The sequence below is a fragment of the Lathamus discolor genome, chromosome 3 (assembly GCF_037157495.1).
Source record: "Lathamus discolor isolate bLatDis1 chromosome 3, bLatDis1.hap1, whole genome shotgun sequence".
NCBI classification, from domain to species: domain Eukaryota; kingdom Metazoa; phylum Chordata; class Aves; order Psittaciformes; family Psittacidae; genus Lathamus; species Lathamus discolor.
The window spans coordinates 127,158,508-127,177,252 of record NC_088886.1 but is presented as its reverse complement, the minus strand read 5'-3'; the positions used below and the strand labels follow the sequence as shown (position 1 = coordinate 127,177,252).

The 18,745-nt window shown below is 44.4% G+C and overlaps 1 protein-coding gene across 4 annotated transcripts in view; it reads right to left on the bottom strand.

The window, feature by feature from the left end:
* The window catches only part of TMEM169 (transmembrane protein 169), a 28,332-nt gene that overhangs the window by 5,803 nt on the left and 3,784 nt on the right, over positions 1 to 18,745 (bottom strand). Inside the window, exons 2-4 of one of the 4 annotated variants that reach the window (XM_065671536.1) lie at positions 18,351 to 18,433; positions 9,576 to 10,007; positions 3,823 to 8,070 (exon numbers count right to left, since the gene is read on the bottom strand). In XM_065671536.1, coding sequence (XP_065527608.1) covers positions 7,448 to 8,070; positions 9,576 to 9,876 — 924 coding nt within the window. In that variant the 5' untranslated portion in view covers positions 9,877 to 10,007; positions 18,351 to 18,433 and the 3' untranslated portion in view covers positions 3,823 to 7,447. Of the gene's footprint in view, positions 1 to 3,822; positions 8,071 to 9,575; positions 10,026 to 18,350; positions 18,434 to 18,745 lie in introns of those variants that run through there. The other 3 variants (XR_010610870.1, XM_065671537.1, XM_065671535.1) reach the window with 3 other exon arrangements.

Below are 18,745 nucleotides of genomic sequence, written 5' to 3'. Positions count from 1 at the left end.
GCAAATACTCTGACCGCACCACCCAAGTCTTGGAAGGCAGCTGCAGGGACTGTGAGAATGAAGACCTTGGGCCCACTGTAGGAGAGGATCTGGTTCGAGACCATCTTCAAAATCTGAACGCGCACAAGTCCGTGGGACCTGATGGAATCCATCCGCAGGTCCTGAAGGAGCTGGCGAATGAAGTTGCTAAGCCACTGGCCATCGTATTTGAAAAATCATGGCAGTCAGGTGAAGTTCCTGACGACTGGAAAAAGGGAAATATAACCCCCGTTTTCAAGAAGTGGAAAATGGAAGACGCTGAGAACTACAGAGCAGTCAGTCTCACCTCTGTGCCTGGCAAAATCTTGGAGCACATTCTCCTGGAAGGCATGCTAAGGCACATGAAAAACAACAAGGTGCTTGGTGACAGCCAGCATGGCTTCACTAAGGGGAAATCCTGCCTGACCAATCTGGTGGCCTTCTATGATGGGGCTACGGAACTGATGGACAGGGGTAGAGCAGTTGATGTCATCTACCTGGACTTGTGCAAAGCATTCGACAGTCCCACACAACATCCTTGTCTCTGAATTGGAGAGACATCAATTTGATGGATGAACCACTCGGTGGATAAAGAACTGGCTGGATGGCCGAAAGCAGAGTTGTGGTCAATGGCTCAATGTCCGGCTGGAGACCAGTAACGAGTGGTGTCCTTCAGGGATCGGTGGTGGGACCGGTCTTGTTCAACATGTCAGTGACATGGACAGTGGGATTGAGTGCGCCCTCAGCAAGTTTGCCGATGACACCAAGCTGTGTGGTTCGGTTGATATGCTGCAGGGAATGGATGCCATCCAGAGGGACCTTGACATGCTTGTGAGGTGGGCTGATGCCAACCTCATGAAGTTCAACCATGACAAGTGCAAAGTCCTACACCAGGGTCAGAGCAATCCCAGGCACGGCTACAGGTTGGGCAGAGAAAAGATTCAGAGTGGCCCTGCGGAGAAGGACTTGGGGGTGCTGGTTGATGAGAAAATGAACATGAGCTGGCAGTGTGCGCTCGCAGCCCAGAAAGCCAACCGTATCCTGGGCTGCATCAAAAGGAGTGTGACCAGCAGGCCGAAGGAGGTGATCCTGCCCCTCTACTCTGCTCTTGTGAGACCTCACTTGGGGTATTGTGTGCAGTTCTGGTGTCCTCAACATAAAAAGGACATGGAACTGTTGGAACAAGTCCAGAGGAGGGCCACGAGGATGATCACGGGACCAGAGCACCTCCTGTGTGAAGACAGGCTGAGGAAGTTTGGGCTGTTCAGCCTGGAGAAGAGAAGGCTGCGTGGAGACCTCATAGCAGCCTTCCAGTATCTGAAGGGAGCCTATAGGGATGCTGGGGATGGACTTTTCATCAGAGACTGTAGTGACAGGAGAAGGGGTAATGGGTTAAAACTTAAACAGGGTAAGTTTAGATTGGATATAAGGAAGAAGTTTCTTACTGTAAGGGTGGTGAGGCACTGGAATGGGTTGCCCAAGGAAGTTGTGAATGCTCCATCCCTGGTGGTGTTCAAGGCCAGGTTGGATAAAGCCCTGGATGGTATGGTTTAGTGGGAGATGTCCCTGCCCATGGCAGGGGGGTTGGAACTGGATGATCTTAAGGTCGTTTCCAACCCTAAATATTCTATGATACTACTTTAGCAAGAAAGACTGAATAAAAGGCATGCTCTCTTTAAGCCAACTACCCCAGGAGTTGTTGGATTCATGCCCAGCATTGACACTGTAAAAGCCATTCAGCTTGCTTATATTTGGGGTTGTTAGGATCTCAACTGCAGGTGATTCAGATAACCAGGCTTGAATAAATTAAGGTATGTGCTATGTCATAATGAGCCAGGTTGCTGTTATTTTGTAGTAAAAATATTTGATTCATTTACTTTACCACTGCAGGAGCAGAAAGAATTTGATGTACACATGAAGATAGTCAAAGGCACCTTGAAATGTATTGGTCTTAATAAACTGATGGAGGAACTTGTAATAAACCAAGCCCTGAGGGAACATATTGCCTAGGAGGTTGATTTTTATCCTATTTGCCAGGCAGAACATACTATCACATTCAATAGTTATTCTTCTTTATCTTGTGAAGTTAAATTTCCACCTGGAAGATATGGCTGGGAAAAGGAGCCCTAAGACAGGGAGGTCACATCTGAGCAGCATCTGTGTATCTCAGAGGGCTCCAGGTCAAATTTACCCATGGCATACCTAATTTCAATGGAAGCAAGCCACAATGTATTTTAACTGCTCTATTTCTGGCAGAAAGTTTTATGTTTTAGCACACTAAAAGCAAGAGCATTTTTTTAGCACTGGGGCAAATGTATTGTTGGCCTGGCTCAGATGTTCTCCTCATTTTAATGCATTTCGACAGACTTCAGCTACTGTGTTAATGATAAGAAATTAGGAAGACTGAAAGTAATGGAACTGGGTGACCAAGGGGGACCCATTAGAGCCCCTCACTCCTCATTTCTCTGGGCTGCTTGTTCACATGAAGTCACACCACACCTGTTTATGTGAAAGGATGCCCAGGGGGCTTTTTGAGCCCCCTGGCAATTTATCCTAATTAAACACACAATCACAGCCCCCCCCTTCTCTTTAAATGGTTGCCTGTCAGAAGAGAAATTATCCTCTAGTAGTGAAGGCAAGCAAACTTGATGTCTCTTCTAATTCACCAAATTAATTGAAAAGTTACATTTCTAAGTGGATGAGCCCCCATTTTTGCTTCAACCTTTCTCTGAGTTCCCATTTCCATACAGGGAATAAATTCAGATGGACTAATCTGTTCAGAAATGAATCTGCCTTAACATCACTGTCCTATACCACACTGAAAACTCTTTAGAAAAAAGCAGGAATGGCACTGGTCCAACAGATTAATTCACTGCCTGTGTCAAAACGGGCTTGCATTAGCTTTGAGCAAAATTGTGTCCATCACAGTGCAGGAATGTGGGCTGTGCATCCTTTTTTCTCTCTTTAATGCTAGTGTAATTGCAGGCTTCAGTGTGCAAGAGCAGACTGTAGTGGCTTTTCTTAACTATTGTTGCACCTTCGAAAAGGCATACACTGGTTTGGCCACACAGGTCCACGGAGCAGCCCCTGCTGTTAATCTCAGTGATGAATTGCAGGATCCCAGCCTCAGAATTCAAAGCACTGGCCTGAAGCGCAGTTCACACTGTTCATTGTTTCAGCTCGTGGAGAAACTGAATGGGATGGGTAAGTCAGCAGGCAGAATTAGCATGCTGGTGAAATACTTGACACAATCATACAGGTGTGTTTTCCCTGATGCAAAGGTCTTCAATAGCAGTCTTTCCCACTGCCAACCATTATCTTATAAAATTATTACCTTGTACCTCAAAGGTGAGACTGGAAAGGCTTATTAGCTAATTCTCTGGGTCCAGTTCCTCCATCCCACCCTGCCATACCAGCAAGTTGGGTGTCCTTCACCAGGTTCTTCACTGGAGGTGGAAGTCCTATGCACGGAATCCTGTTCCTTTGGCAATGTTGGCAGCAGGCATCACACAGTAAGCAGCTGGCATTTCCAACTGTTGTGTTGGACATGGCACTACCAGTTGGAGGACATTAAAAGTGATTCTCCTTTGACTCATCAGAGACATCTCTGGAGTACTAACAGGTTATAAGAAATCTTCCCAGCACAGCTGTAAATAGCATCTCCAAGTCACAGACACACAGACCATATTTGTAGAGTTAAATATATACTTCCTATTTTGTTATAGAACTGTGTCCCACTCTACAGATCCTTGGAGCTAAAGCCAAACAGATACTCATGAGTGAAATTAAATTAAAAAGTTTTCATTTGTGCACTCTTAAGTAAAACCAAAGAATAACCCAGAGCCAAGAGATATGGCAGCTATGGACAGGCAAAGGTTAATAAAAGGTAAAACTGAGACCAATTTCAGCCACACTTTAAAGTGGGTCTTGAAAGTTAATGACTTTTAATCAATTATCAGTATGAGATGACTGTCCATCCCACAGCACTGTTTTTAACACAAAATAAAGCAGAAGCACGAAAGCAGCATTCTTCTAAAGCCATGTACATCTTTATTCTCCACCCAGGCCAGCAAGGATGGGAAAAGAGAATGCAATTAAAAATAACAATCAGCAAACACACACTACCTTTACTTGAAAAAAAACCCCAAAACCATCCAGACTAGAGCAGCCAGAAACATACTCAACATCAGAATAACTGGAATTCCCTGCAGTTTGACAGTGGCACATAAGCAAAAATTACTTGTGAGTTTCTGAAAGCAAAGGTAGAACAAGACAAAAACTTGTGCTTTTTTCTATTACAACAGCTGATAATGATTATATATTTTGCAGCAAGCAAACCACTTCAGGGGATAATGGGCAAGAGAGAAAACAAAGCTATCCAGAGTTGTTTTGAGAAGAGCTGGAATAAAACTTTTACAAATAGCACCAGAACTAACTCCAAGCTTAAACTAGCCCCAACCAAAATCAGTGTCAGAATACCCTGACATCAGCAGGAGCAGAGGCAAGCTTGGTTAAGTGTAAAGAAGACACACAATGGATTGTTCCAGTATATCCCCAAAAAAGTGGCCTCCAACCCCAGAAGTGTAGCTGCCATGGCAGAGGGAGGGTACTACGACTTCTCTGACACTCTTTTGTGTCTACATAGCAGTAAGAGGCACAGATTTGGTTTTGTCTCCACTCTGGCAAGCTGTTTGCAATCCTAAAAGCAAATCCTGTAGCTCAGCCAACATTTCACGTGGCTGTATTCTGTAATGAGCTAGTATTTATCATTCAAGCCCTCTGTAAGATGAAGACTCTTTGTGCTCTGACCCCAGTCTTTCGTCTAGCCTTGAACAGCTGCTGTTTGGCAGTGACAGCTGAGTTGGGTTTTCTCCCTCTGCAGCAATGCACATTTGCCAGTCATCCTTCCCCCAATACCCGCTTGTTTGCTGCATGTTGGGGTCAAGATACACAATCTAGTCCTTTCATGCCTGCAGCGTCCCTCTAGGCAAAGCCTGAAAACACTCGCCAACAGGCCTGCCTTCCCATTAATGCTTGTTAAGCATTACTTCTTCCCACCCTCTGGCCATGTGGGAGCCTGTGATTTTCATGTGGAAGAAGTAGAGTGACTGTGCTGGGTCACTACAAACACAGGCATGACTGATCCTCAGCTTCTCTATTAATTCAGAGACATATCAAGCCTGATTGAAACAGCCATGTGAAAGGCATTTCACTGCTTGAACTGGTCCCAGGCATAAGTCAGCTGCTTTGAACCCCACTGAATTACCTGCCACTAAGTTGGGGTCTATTTTATATTGGGGTTTTATGTTTTGGTTTGGTTTGGTTTTGTTTTCTGAAAGTTGGTCATTGCCTTTAAAGATTTAGCCAGTAAAAACTGAAAGCTGTGCATCAGCAGGCAGCAAATACAGCCTGGCTGTACCCGTCCCCAGGGAGCACATCTGCTTTGCCAGTAAAGTGTGGGGCCAAACCTGCTTTTGATATTTAGCTATTCACTATTGGCTATAACTATTCATACTGCTAATTCTTGAGACAGCCCTAAGAGGCTGCTTTGGCTGGACCTCCCATAAGGGGACAGACCAAAGATGCAGCAGGGACTTTACTTATTTATGTGTCAGGCCTAGATGATCAGCAGACTTGTTTATACATCACCAGCTCCCAAATGTCCTAACCAGACAGTCAGTGTAGTCTTGAGCTCATCCTTGGAATACAACACAAAACATTAGTTTCTGTGAAACCCAGCTTCTGAATGTTTCTCTACCATTCTAAAACTAAAGCAGCTCCATGTCCGGTAGGGAGACTGGGGAAGTGAAACACTTGTACAGACATGAGTGACTGTGCAGTCTGACTGCACGCTACGAATGATCTACCTACACACATGCAAATGGTGGGCTCCTCTGGGCTGGGGCTGAGCCAGACCTTCTAGCAGCACCAGCTGAACTGGAGCACTCAGAAAATTAATCATGTTTCAGAAGTGTAATTCAGTCCCCATTAGAATCTATTACACCTCTCTCATTTTCCTCTAGTCCTCCTAAGGCCCAAACAGAAAATGAACTTTTCTGCTAGTCAGCTTTTTAAAGAGACAATTAAAATTTCTCCAGTCTATGGTGGCCACCTCAGCCTGGTCTGGGAGCCCACTCAGATGCCATGCAAAGTCCCAAAGGAAGGAAACCAACTATAAAAATGAGACATGAGGGGCAGAGGGTGTATAATCCACTGCTCTTCCACATAATTACCCAGGAAGTGTGGAGGGGATGCAAATTTCCAGAGCTGAGGCACTAATGCGTTTGCACTGGCACTAACAGACATGGGCTCACAGATGTCCCTCTTCTGAAAGGGAAGCTCCAGCAGCTCTTTCATAAGAGCAACTTCAAAAAGAGAACAACTGTTTCAGTGACACCTTCCCATCCCAAGCACCTTCAACATTTGATATGGTTTAGTGGTAGTCTTAGCAGTTCTGCGGTAATGGTTTGCCTTGATAATCTTAAAGGTCTTTTCCAACCTACCTGATTCTATGATTCTAACCCCACCTACCTAAATATAGGTACTGCCACCTGCATTGCAGTAACATGGAAACTGATTATGCTTCCTCAGAGCAGGTGTTTCTTCCCTGTAAATGCAACTGTTGGCACTGCACCCTGCATACAACTCTCATAGCCTATTCTTCCCTAGCAGTGCACCTATCAAGAAATCAAATGTAGGTGTGTCCTAAGCACCTATTTGTGCACCTGGGGGTTCTTGATGACAGGCCTGTCAGGTCCCCATGCACCACATTACAAAGGAAGTCTTTCCATCATGTGATGGGTGCGTTTCAGTGTTGAGTTCATGTGCCTTTCTTGGAACCTGTGCTGTCCTCTCTCAGAGAAAGACCAGGTCTTTTTGTGCTCTGACAGTGTCTAAGCAGTTAGCTACCTGGAATGTTTGCTGCACTTCCTGGAAGGACTGGAAAAGGACCCTTTTTAGGAAAACTGCAGGAACATCACATGATTTGCAATTTAGCCTTCACCTGTGAATGGGTTCTTATCTCCTGAAGTTCATCTCCCGAGTATGGACTTCTTTTCACGGGGTCAATGGGTCACTGTTATGTCCTACTCCTGAAAATGAAAGTCTAACTTTACAGAAGTGAATTTTTCAGCATCTCTCTGCTGTGCTACAAACAGCATGAGCACCACAGACCTGGATTTTCTCACCATTCCTAGAAGTTGTAATTAGCTAAAACAGATGGCAAATCCTTGGAGAGCCATGCACCTCCCCACCCAGACCATGTGAAACTAGCACACTAACATTCCGAGACATTTAAAGAGCACTCCCAGCCCAGTATTTTTTTCATTAACATTTGTGTTTAAATATATATATATATAAAAATTCAGTGTGTTGTTTTTTAAATGAAAACCACTTACATATGACCAAAATAGTCAGCCAGGACAAAGGTTCAGACTGCTGAGGTCTCAACGCCCTGTGCAGAGCTCTTGCCGGAGAGACTACCTGAGATATTATCAGAATCTAGCAGCTCGACAATGCTGTATGGAGAACAATCTTCCAAACCCAGCTTGCTGCAGAGCCAGCCACAGAAGCCCTTCTCCATATCCCTGACAGCATGCCACCAGTACCCAAAGGACCATGCTACCTGGGCCACAGCCGAGTACAGGCCTAGGGAAAAAGACACAACCATAATTATAATTGGGTAGAAGATGATCAGAAAGGGACAAAAGGTGATTTTGTGCCAGAAGGTCCTCTCTTCGTTGTACACCAAGAAGATATTATACCATGTAATGGTTCCATAGTAGAATGAAACCACAAAGGACACTACAAAAACGATGGGGATGCAAATGATGGTCCAGAGGACGATGTGGGGTCCTCTGTCTAGCCCAACATCACATTTCTTCTTCTTCTCAGGTACATCTTCTTTAGGAGGTTCCTTTGACTTAGCGAGTTCCTGCAGCTCTTTGTCTGTTAGTGTGACATGGATGTCCACCATCTGACCCTTCTTCTTTCCCCTGGTGATTGTTCCTGTCAAGGTCACATATCGGCTGTCTAAAGGCATGTTCCAGACACCTACAAGCACAGATAAACTCATCTACATTAGATTTACTGTGTAAATCCCCAACGACCCCAAAGACAATTAGATAATGCATATGGAGTAATAGATTTTTAAAAGATGGAATGCAAGAAGCAATGCAGTATAAAGAAGATTATCATAGAAGAAAATGGAAGAAGAGCTAATGAGGGAGAAGACAAAATTCCAGGATACAGAAACCACAAGGAAGAAGACTCCAGCATCTGCACTAGGGAAAATGTGTGAAGGGAAAGTGCTGCAGGAGTATATGAGAAAGTGATGAGATAGAGTGAATGAATCAAAAATGGCATGCCTATTTTCTCTGGCATCCTCATACATTTATTCCTGAACAGCGTGGACACTTGGGGTGAATTAGATAAATATGATTAAAACTCCTGTTCTGGAACAAGCACATCCACACATGGAGCTATATTATATAGTTACAGTATATAGCTATGTGATAGAATAGCTAATATTTCACTTTACATCTGCACTGTGTCTCAATCCAAAATGATTTTCAAAGTCCAGAAAAAAATTAAAAATTCTCATATAATTATATTTACGTTTTAAGGCATCAACAAAGATACCAAAAAGTTAAGTGTTGGGATGTGTGTTAAAAGTCACATACAGACTGCCTTGGCTTCCAAGTGACACTGGTTTAGGATGGTCCCTGCAGTAGTACTAGCCATAAACTCTTTTATGGGGCTAAAACATGCTTCCTCTTCGTCTTAAATCTGACTAGCTCAGTAGGAGGTCTTCAGAGGCTATTAAAAGGAGGCTCAGCAGTTTGAAGTGGCCCACAAAAATAAGAAGGCAGCAGATAAGTCCTGAGGATAGAGGTTGCGATCATGGGAGAGCCTGATGCAACTGATGGATCCGGAGTATGTATTCACATTTACTCCCCTCTCAGCCTGCACTGTGGTTTCACAAGAGGATTAGCCATAGCACCTGCCCCCCACACTTCTTCCCTACAAGGGGATCCAGGACAGACACCAGAAGTGAAAGTTGCTCCAACATGCCATACGATGACCTTGCAAATAATCACTCTTAATGAGGAAGCTGTGCTGAGAATATGCAAACAGAAGGCAACAGCAAATCCTAGATAATAAGTAAAACTCCCTATCATGGGTAGAGCCACTAAATCCATCTGCTTGCATCCTTTCACTTAACAGGCAGTTGCTTCAGGTGTGGAGAGGGGCTTGATCACAGCATCACTGGCTTAAAGCACACTCTTACAGCATTTTTCTGGATCAACTCCAATTAGCACATAGATTTAAAACTAAGAGTGCTGCAACAACCAACCTCTGCAATGAACTGCAGGAGACAACCCAGCTCAGCCTGTAATGCTTTTTATTTCAGAACATTTTCATGTATGAACTCAAGCTGTCTTTGCCTGCAGACTTGGGGGTAAGAGGTTTGGTCTCACAGTCACTTCCATTTGACCTTAGTGCATGCTGACATCAAAAAAAGTTTACAGAAAGTGGGTGCTCCCAGGAATACATACCATCTGCTGTGGACTGACCCAGGAACTTGGAGCCTTCCTCAGAGCCCTTCTCTCCTCCTTCATCTGCCTGTTCTTCTTCCACCTTATTCTCATTCTCTGAACGATACACTATTATTGACTCAGGACGGGACTCTTTCTTCTTCTTTTTCCTCCGGTCCATAGTGGCTTCCCCATCAAAAGTGACAGTGGTTGCCACAGCCCTTCTCATGGAGCCACAGTGAGGACTTTGGCTTCCAGACTTGCTCTCTTTCTGCATGGTCTCCTCCATCCCACTGCTGCTTTCAAGCACCTCGCTTGGCATTTTGCAGCACTCGTTTCCAATTTAACAGCTCCTGCACTTTGAAGTCATTGATCAGACAACAGTGCCAAGGGTTCTTTGTTTTGGTAGGATGTCCCACTGCTGGCATCCAAACTATGCACTCCATTCCCAGCCTGAAATGAGAGAGAAGGCTGAAACAGTGTCTTTTTGTTATCAAGTAGAAAAAAATGGCAGAATTTTCCCGTAAAAGGTTACTTCCAACTGGTTTAAAAGTCATCTGAAGATCCTTATTACTGTCCTGAACATCAATTTTATTACATGGATACGTGTTTTGTAATATCACCTAATCCTGATTCCCATGTTCCAATTTTAAACATAACAAATCAAAGCTACTGGAAAAGGAAAGAGTATTAACATTTATAAGAACAGATTAAACAAGCACAGCTCTGGGTGAATTTAACATTCCTCTGCAATGCTGGAACTAAAAGGAAGACAATAGTTTTGGCCCACATGCATGAGAATGAAGAAATGAAACCACAGATGAAAAAGAAGTTGACTGATTTAAAAGACTTGCCTAGATGAGAAACAACTGCAGCAGGAACACTGAGCTCACCCTGCATTACAACAGCTATATTAGTGCCAGCCTTTCTCATTTTGAATGTCTTTTGACCACTGCAAGGACATTACAAAAAGCACCCAAATGATGTCAAAATGAATGATGGTTCAAACCATGCCAATTTAGCACTATGTAGTGCTGTCAAACCTTAAAAATATAGCATATACAGTGAATTTAAAGCAAAGGACGACTTCTCTGGAGGGGGAACTGGAAAACACAGCAAAATTTTCTGATTGTGCTGGGAAAACAACCCAATTCTTCACAAATATTTTTAACAAATATAAGGGCTCAGTGCGTACTCTTCATTCAAGCAAAATTAACAGCAATATAAGGTGACACTGTTATCTATGGGAAAGCTGTGTAAGTAAAAGACATATAATTAGCCATGCATCAAGGCAGACAAAGCCTTCTCCATAAACATGGAAAATGCAGGATTATGGGTTCTCAAATTTCATAGCATCTAAGAAACTGACTGTGCCAAGTATTCATGAAGTATTTAGGTACAAATTTGAATACACTGAATAATGTTTTAACAACTCTGAAGAGCTCTGTTGAACATTCACATCTAAAAGAATGCATGTGACCAATAATTAAGCTTCTACCTAGTATCTGAGTCATCTCTTTAACAGGAAACTAAGAAACACAGTTATCATAATTTGTAGCCCACACAGTGCTGGGGAAATTTTTTAACAGATGCTAGAAAAAAGTTGAGCATTTTTAGATCCTGGTCTTCCCACAAATGTAAGATTTTGGTAGTTTGTTTTGAAATCCAACTGCAGGTCCTGAAGGAGCTGGTGAATGAAGTTGCTAAGCCACTGTCCATCATATTTGAAAAATCATGGCAGGCAGGTGAAGTTCCCACTGACTGGGAAAAGGGAAATATAACCCCCATTTTCAAGGGGTAATGGGTTTAAACTCAAACAGGGGAAGTTCAGGTTAGATAAAAGGAAGAAGTTCAGAGTCTTCTCTTGCTCCTGAGCTGAGAAGCGGGAATGGGCAATGAGGGGACAAGCCCCCTAAGCAGCACTGTTGCTGTGGCTGGGTCAGAGCCCTTGAGATGAAGAGGTGAAGGAGCCCAGAGTATTCTGTTTAAGCACAAGCAGGTAAAATCTGATGCCAGTCTGTCTACATCAGAAACAAAAAAACATGGCAAAGGAGATGCCTTTGATCCAGCAGAGGCGGCTGCAGTAAGATAAAAAGCTGAAAGATACAAATACAGGGCAGATGTTAGGTAGGTGTTTAAACAAAGTGGGTAGGTGTCATTTGATATACATCACAGAGGGCTGTGCAGAACTGTCCATAACTGGAAACTTCCAAATCTGGACTGGGTATCTTGCCAGCAGTTGGGTAACCAATATTTCAGCCTAAGAGGTATTAATGTGGAGAAGTCCTCTAGCTTGTATTAGGGACCAGTCAGATTCAAACAGCAAAAAGATTCCTCCTGTATTAAGTCTGCTTTCGCAGTAGATGTTTATTTTTTTCTCATCTGTTTCTGCCAGTGGAGCAGCTGGGAACACCCTCTGCCACCTGGCCCAAGCCTGAACACAGCACTTAGAAATACCACCATCAGCCCCACGTCCCACAGGGATGCTGGTGAATCAGACAGGTTCAAGCCTCAGTCCCATTTTTCCTGGGAATATTTTCTCTGTAGATGCAAACAAAAAACGGGCTCTTGCAGAAATCACGGTAGTGTACACGAAGTTTATTTTTCTCTCTTCCTTTTACGTCCTGTAAGAACATGACCAGCCCTCACCACCACACAGCTGGTTCACAGCACCAACTCTTTTCAGACATACACCAAGATCTTCACTCCTTAAAAGCTTTGCTGTGGAGCTGAAACATGACAATTGCTGTGCACCTAATGCTAGTGATGTCTCCCATGTTGGCAGCACAGGGGCAGACAGGAATCTAATAACTGTCCATAGGAGGGAAGGAAAAGAAATGGTCATATTTCAGATAGCTGGGAGCAGTTATTAGCCAAACAATTTGTTATTAATCTCCATGTGAAAACAGATGGAGAACCCTGGGGAGGCAGCTCTGCAAAAACACTCCGTAGAGGAATTTTTAGAAGCATAGTCTGCTGTTACTATGCAGGAAAGCTACTGCTGCATATGCTTCCCATGACAGTATTAGTCTTTGACACACAAAACAGGAGCCTAAAAGTTTGGCCTTGCACCATTTAGGTCAGAGGAGGTTTTTTCCCATTGGTTTTCATGGCCTGATCCTGCTGCTAACAGACGAGAAATTATCTGGTTTGAATACAGACAGGAAGGAACAGCCTTTCCACAAGCTAAAAAAAATCCTTGATCTTAAATCCTGCTACAGCACAAGTAACCCTTTTATGACTGCTCAGAGCAGACGTGAGCAAAAAACACTGACAGTAAGCAGTGAGTAGCATCAATTATTTTAATAGTCATATAAAATGTACAGCATGTAAGAAGAACTAGCAGTGTCTTCACTCACATGACACAGGGGTTATCTGCAGAAACAAAAAACAACCTGTGCTTTAGAAGCATTGTGAGTTATCCAGAATGGGAAAGACAGGGATCACGAGATGGTCGAAGCTGAGATCCCCAGGACAGTGAGAAGAGCGTGTAGCAAGCTCACTGCCCTGGACTTCAAAAGAGCAGACTTTGGCCTCTTCAGGAGCCTGCTTAGTAAGGTTCCATGGGATATACCCCTGGAGGGCAGGGGGGCCCAAGACTGTTGGTTGATATTCAAGGATCACCTGCTACAAGCTCAGGAGTGCTGCATCCCAACTAGAAGGAAGTGCGGCAGGAGGGCCAGGAGACCTCCTTGGATGGGTAAGGAGCTGCTGAGGAAAATTCAAAGGAAAAAAAGGCTTATAAAAAATGGAAGCAAGGACAGGCGGCCTGGGAAGAGTACAGGGATGTTGTCTGGGAAGCTAGGGACCAGGTTAGGTAGGCTAAGGCCCAGTTAGAATTAAACCTAGCCAGGGATGTTAAGGATAACAGGAAGGGATTCTACAGGTACGTAGCAAACAAAAAACAGACTAGGGACAAAATAGGCCCCCTGAGGAAGCTTTCGGCAGAACTGGCTACACAGGATTTGGAGAAGGCTGAGGTTCTGAATGACTTCTTTGCCTCGGTCTTCACTGCAAAGGCTCTGACCGCACCACCCAGTTCTTAGAAGGTAGACGCAGGGCCTGTGAGAATGAAGACCTTGGGCCCACTGTAGGAGAGGATCTGGTTCGAGACCATCTTCAAAATCTGAACGCGCACAAGTCCGTGGGACCTGATGGAATCCATCCGCGGGTCCTGAAGGAGCTGGCGAATGAAGTTGCTAAGCCACTGGCCACCGTATTTGAAAAATCATGGCAGTCAGGTGAAGTTCCCGGCGACTGGAAAAAGGGAAATATAACCTCCATTTTCAAGAAGGGGGAAAATGGAAGACCCGGGGAATTACAGAGCAGTCAGTCTCACCTCTGTGCCTGGTAAAACCTTGGAGCACATTCTCCTGGAAGGCATGCTAAGGCACATGAAAAACAACAAGGTGCTTGGTGACAGCCAGCATGGCTTCACTAAGGGGAAATCCTGCCTGACCAATTTGGCGGCCTTCTATGATGGGACTACAGAATTGATGGATAAGGGTAAAGCAGTTGATGTCATCTACCTGGACTTGTGCAAAGCGTTTGACACTGTCCCACACAACATCCTTGTCTCTAAATTGGAGAGACATCAATTTGATGGATGGACCACTCGGTGGATAAAGAACTGGCTGGATGGCCGAAAGCAAAGAGTTGTGGTCAATGGCTCGATGTCCGGCTGGAGACAGGTAACGAGTGGTGTCCTTCAGGGATCGGTGTTGGGACCGGTCTTGTTTAGCATCTTCGTCGCTGACATGGACAGTGGGATTGAGTGTGCCCTCAGCAAGTTTGCCGATGACACTAAGCTGTGTGGTCCGGTTGATACGCTGGAGGGAAGGGATGCCATCCAGAGGGACCTTGACACGCTTGTGAGGTGGGATGATGCCAACATTATGAAGTTCAACCATGACAAGTGCAAGGTCCTACACCTGGGTCGGAGCAATCCCAGGCACGGATACAGACTGGGCAAAGAAGAGATTCAGAGCAGCCCTGCAGAGAAGGACTTGGGGGTGTTGGTCAATGAGAAAATGAACATGAGCCGGCAGTGTGCGCTCGCAGCCCAGAAAGCCAACCGTATCCTGGGCTGCATCAAAAGGAGTGTGACCAGCAGGTCGAAGGAGGTGATCCTGCCCCTCTACTCTGCTCTGGTGAGACCTCACCTGGAGCATTGTGTGCAGTTCTGGTGTCCTCAACATAAAAAGGACATGGAACTGTTGGAACAAGTCCAGAGGAGGGCCCCGAGAATGATCAGGGGACTGAAGCACCTCCTATATTTAAGATAGGCTGAGAAAGTTTGGGCTGTTCAGCCTGGAGAAGAGAAGGCTGCGTGGAGACCTCATAGCAGCCTTCCAGTATCTGAAGGGGGCCTATAAGGATGCTGGAAATGGACTCTTCATCAGGGACTGTAGTGACAGTTCAAGGGGTACTGGGTTAAAACTTAAACAGGTGAAGTTTAGATTGAATATAAGGAGGAAATTTTTTACTGATAGGGTGGTGAGGCACTGGAATGGGTTGCCCAGGGAGGTTGTGAGTGCTCCATCCCTGGCAGTGTTCAAGGACAGGTTGGATGAAGCCTTGTGTGGGATGGTTTAGTGTGAGGTGTCCCTGCCCATGGCAGGGGGGTTGGAACTAGATGATCTTGAGGTCCTTTCCAACCCTAACTATTCTATGATTCTATGATTCTATAAGGTGAAATACACCCCAGAGACACACCTTGAGAGAGGGCTCCCTAGCCACAGATCCTCCTTTGTCTGTTCCTTTTACTCCCTAGCCTCCCCATCCCAATCCCTTCTTCACCCAACACTGCCTCTGATTTTGTGCATGGGGATGTGTGTGTTTCTAAGGATGCCTATTACCCAAAGGACTATTTCCAATCCCTAGTATTTTTAAACAGGTTATCTGCTTGCAAGTTGTACACATGGAAAATAGATGGTAGCAGACGCATCCAACTCTTTGGGACAGATTTGTCTGTCACCAATCATGTAATAAGAAAAGGCACTGGTCTAATGCAGGACATGTGGCCCCAGACCCTACAAACATGTGGCAAGACCTATGTAAGAAAGCATATTTAATTCAGACCTTATGCTTGGAGATGGCCAAACAGTAGGGCTCCCTCAGTACCTCAATACCTAAATGACTCCACATGATCTTTCACATATATGTCCTCACCATACCCTGCTGAAACAGATGACATATATCTCCTCTTCTATTCCTGGTGAAATAGCTCAAACTATATTACACAGCCACTTGAATGTAGCAAAAAAAAAAAAACAACCCTTCAAAGCTGTGATGAATAACGTGCTAGAAGGCAAGAACAGCTCCTCCCTATCATACTATGGTCTGTGCAGCTGGAGGTAAGCTTGACAGAGTGATTTGTCTTACTGTAAATAACACTTTTGCATTTTAAAAAGAAAATAAAATGTTATTTTCAGCCAGATTAATTTCCTCGTCAGGTTCACCATGCAGCTGCCCCTGGAGGAAAGAATGTTTAAGGATGGGGAGAAAAACTACTCCTCATAGCAGTGCCCACTGTGAGGTTTCATGAAGTGTCTGTATAACAATAGCAAGAGGCACAAAGAGAAACATCTGCCTATGCCATCTCAGCAAGGTAGGAGAAAGCAAACAGTAAAGCTCATAGATCGCACCTGTCTTTTCCTCCCTGCTTAATCCACAAGCTCCAAAGTACTTTCATTTGTCAGAGAGAGAGAGAGAGGAAAAAAGACCATGCTCTGTCCACTCAAGCAGAAGTAGACCTCAAGGACTACTTTTTGGACTGCCAAAAGTAGAGGATGGCACCGAGCACCGGAACAGAGGAGATAATGCAGTAAGATGATTCATGCCACCAAAAAACTTCATGGGTGTTTGCTAATGGAGACCGCACCCTACGTATCCCTGGAGAAGCAGAGGGTTCTAAAAACTCAAACTAAAAGCAAAGGGAGGAGCGGGCAAGCAGCACAGTCCCATGTTTGCACAGTCCTGATTTATCAGCTGGCACAGGGCTCCTGCCTGTCAGCAGATGGCATTAGTGCCAGTGCTGAGCAGCTTCTGGACCTATCCCACTGGCCCACCCGTGTTGGCCAGCACAGGTAGACTATGACTGAAGCTGCAGGTACAGACTCACTTGGGTGTGATTAAGGGCTCACTAGCTCCCAGTGCCACGCTGGGTGGCTCAAGCCCCTTGCTCTCCCTGTGTCTTTCCATGAGACACACAAATGCTTGCTGACAGTAATCTACGAATACAGCCAAAACAACAACCAAAAAAAGTAGTGGAGAGAGGTGTTCCAAAGTATCACTAAATTGTTTCTGGATTACATTTTCAGAGGACTTTTTTAAAAGTCAAGGACATATTATAGCGCATTGGGTTTACGAATCAGTCATTTTTATTTTCCTCTGCTATTCCGTAACTTTTCCAAATGTCACAGAATAATAACTGCTGTGCAGACCAGTATTACTGAAGGCTGGAAAACAGCATACAAGAATAGCTGTGCATCTCTATTTTATATTAAATTAAACGCCTGATTTTCTTTGCATACAAACTTTTTCAAAATCCCCAAAATGTACTGGTCTACCTTTTTTTAGAGTGGAAGCCTGAACTGCTGTCTCTCCCTCCCCCCTCCACTCCTTTGTCCAGACTGCTAGAAAAAAGAGAAATTGAGACAAAGGACACAAAGCTTCCCACTGCCTCCACAGGGATGAGATCTATTTCTTTATGTTTATTATACTATGCTAAAAATGTCGACGAATGGCACTTGCACATTAGCCTTTAAAGAGAACCAAGGCTTTAAAAGGAAAACTACTTGGAAATGGAGGTTGGTTTGAAATCTCCAAAGCAAACCAAGTGGTTTAGATATGAATCTTGAATAAAATCAACAGAAGTCCCTGTATCTTGTAAGAAAAAGATCACAATGATAAACTGGAGACAACATGTTCCCCTGTTGCCCTGCTCTACCCCTTACTTCTTCATTTGCCAAAGCAGGCCATACTGCACCTTGAAACCCCTACCCACTGATGGATTACACTGTACAATAGGAGCAGCCAAAAGAAGTCAGTCCCACCAACTTGAGCACAACATCCTGCTCCATTGCAGTGCCCTTAAGCTGGAGCCAAGTGTTGCATCTATTTTTATTGGTATAATACCAAATTCATCCTCAGTTTGAAGGCCGGATATTAAATACGATAGGAAGATGCACTAGGGGCTTGCTGTGCACATCAGACCTATGTTGTGCCTCCTCTAGGCATCCAAGTAGAATGTCTATATCCAAGTAGATGCCATGAAGACAGTAATACAGCAAGCATATAGTACATTAAAACAGAGTTTTGAGCCTCTCACATCCCCTTTCAGAGCTCAGAGAAAACACCTTCTAAACACACGCACACAAGTAAGAAACACTGGGAGTTGCTACGGCTGAAGACTGCAGAGCTATGAAGCACCAGTGCTACGTGTGAAACACTTGTGCTAATGCAAGACAGCACAGTCCTAGCTACAGACCTGATGGGAAGGTGAATTCAGGGAAGGATTCCAAGACCTCTCCCTCCTTTTCTTAGGAAATCATGCAGTGCTTTCACTGGGATGTTTTAATACATGCTGGACTCTTGCCTGACCTTTACAATACCTAAAAACTAGGACTCTGTGTTAGCACCTTAGGCTCTTTTTCCATCCCTTGATACTCAAAAGATCTCTGACTGTCTCTTTCTCCCCTCCTTTCCTGCCCTGCTCTGTGCTGGCAAGATCAAAAAAAAAAAAAAACCAATGATTTGCTCAGACAAAATTAGGAGAGATCACACAGAATTTACCTGCAACTAGAGAGCAAGAAGTTGCAGCCATGCAGCCCAATGGGAAACACAGTCAATTGTAAGTCCAGTCTGGAAAGTATTATCTGAAAAATACAACCACCAAATAACATCATGGAATCATAGGATAGTTAGGGTTGGAAAGGACCATATCCTATGGTGCTTATTTAGACAAGATATTTGGGGGCTTCAGATCAGAGTTTTTTCAGACTTACACCTGGCTGCAGCCCAGGAGTTGCTCATGAGCCAAACTGCATAGAGAACTAGAAGATTCCCCTGGGAGTGATTCAGGATTGCTTAATGCATTGCACAGTAAATATAATCTAAGATATTTAGACAGTCTCTCCAGCAGCAGGAATTAGTTGGCTCAGGGGACTCTTGATCTGATACAAGTACAG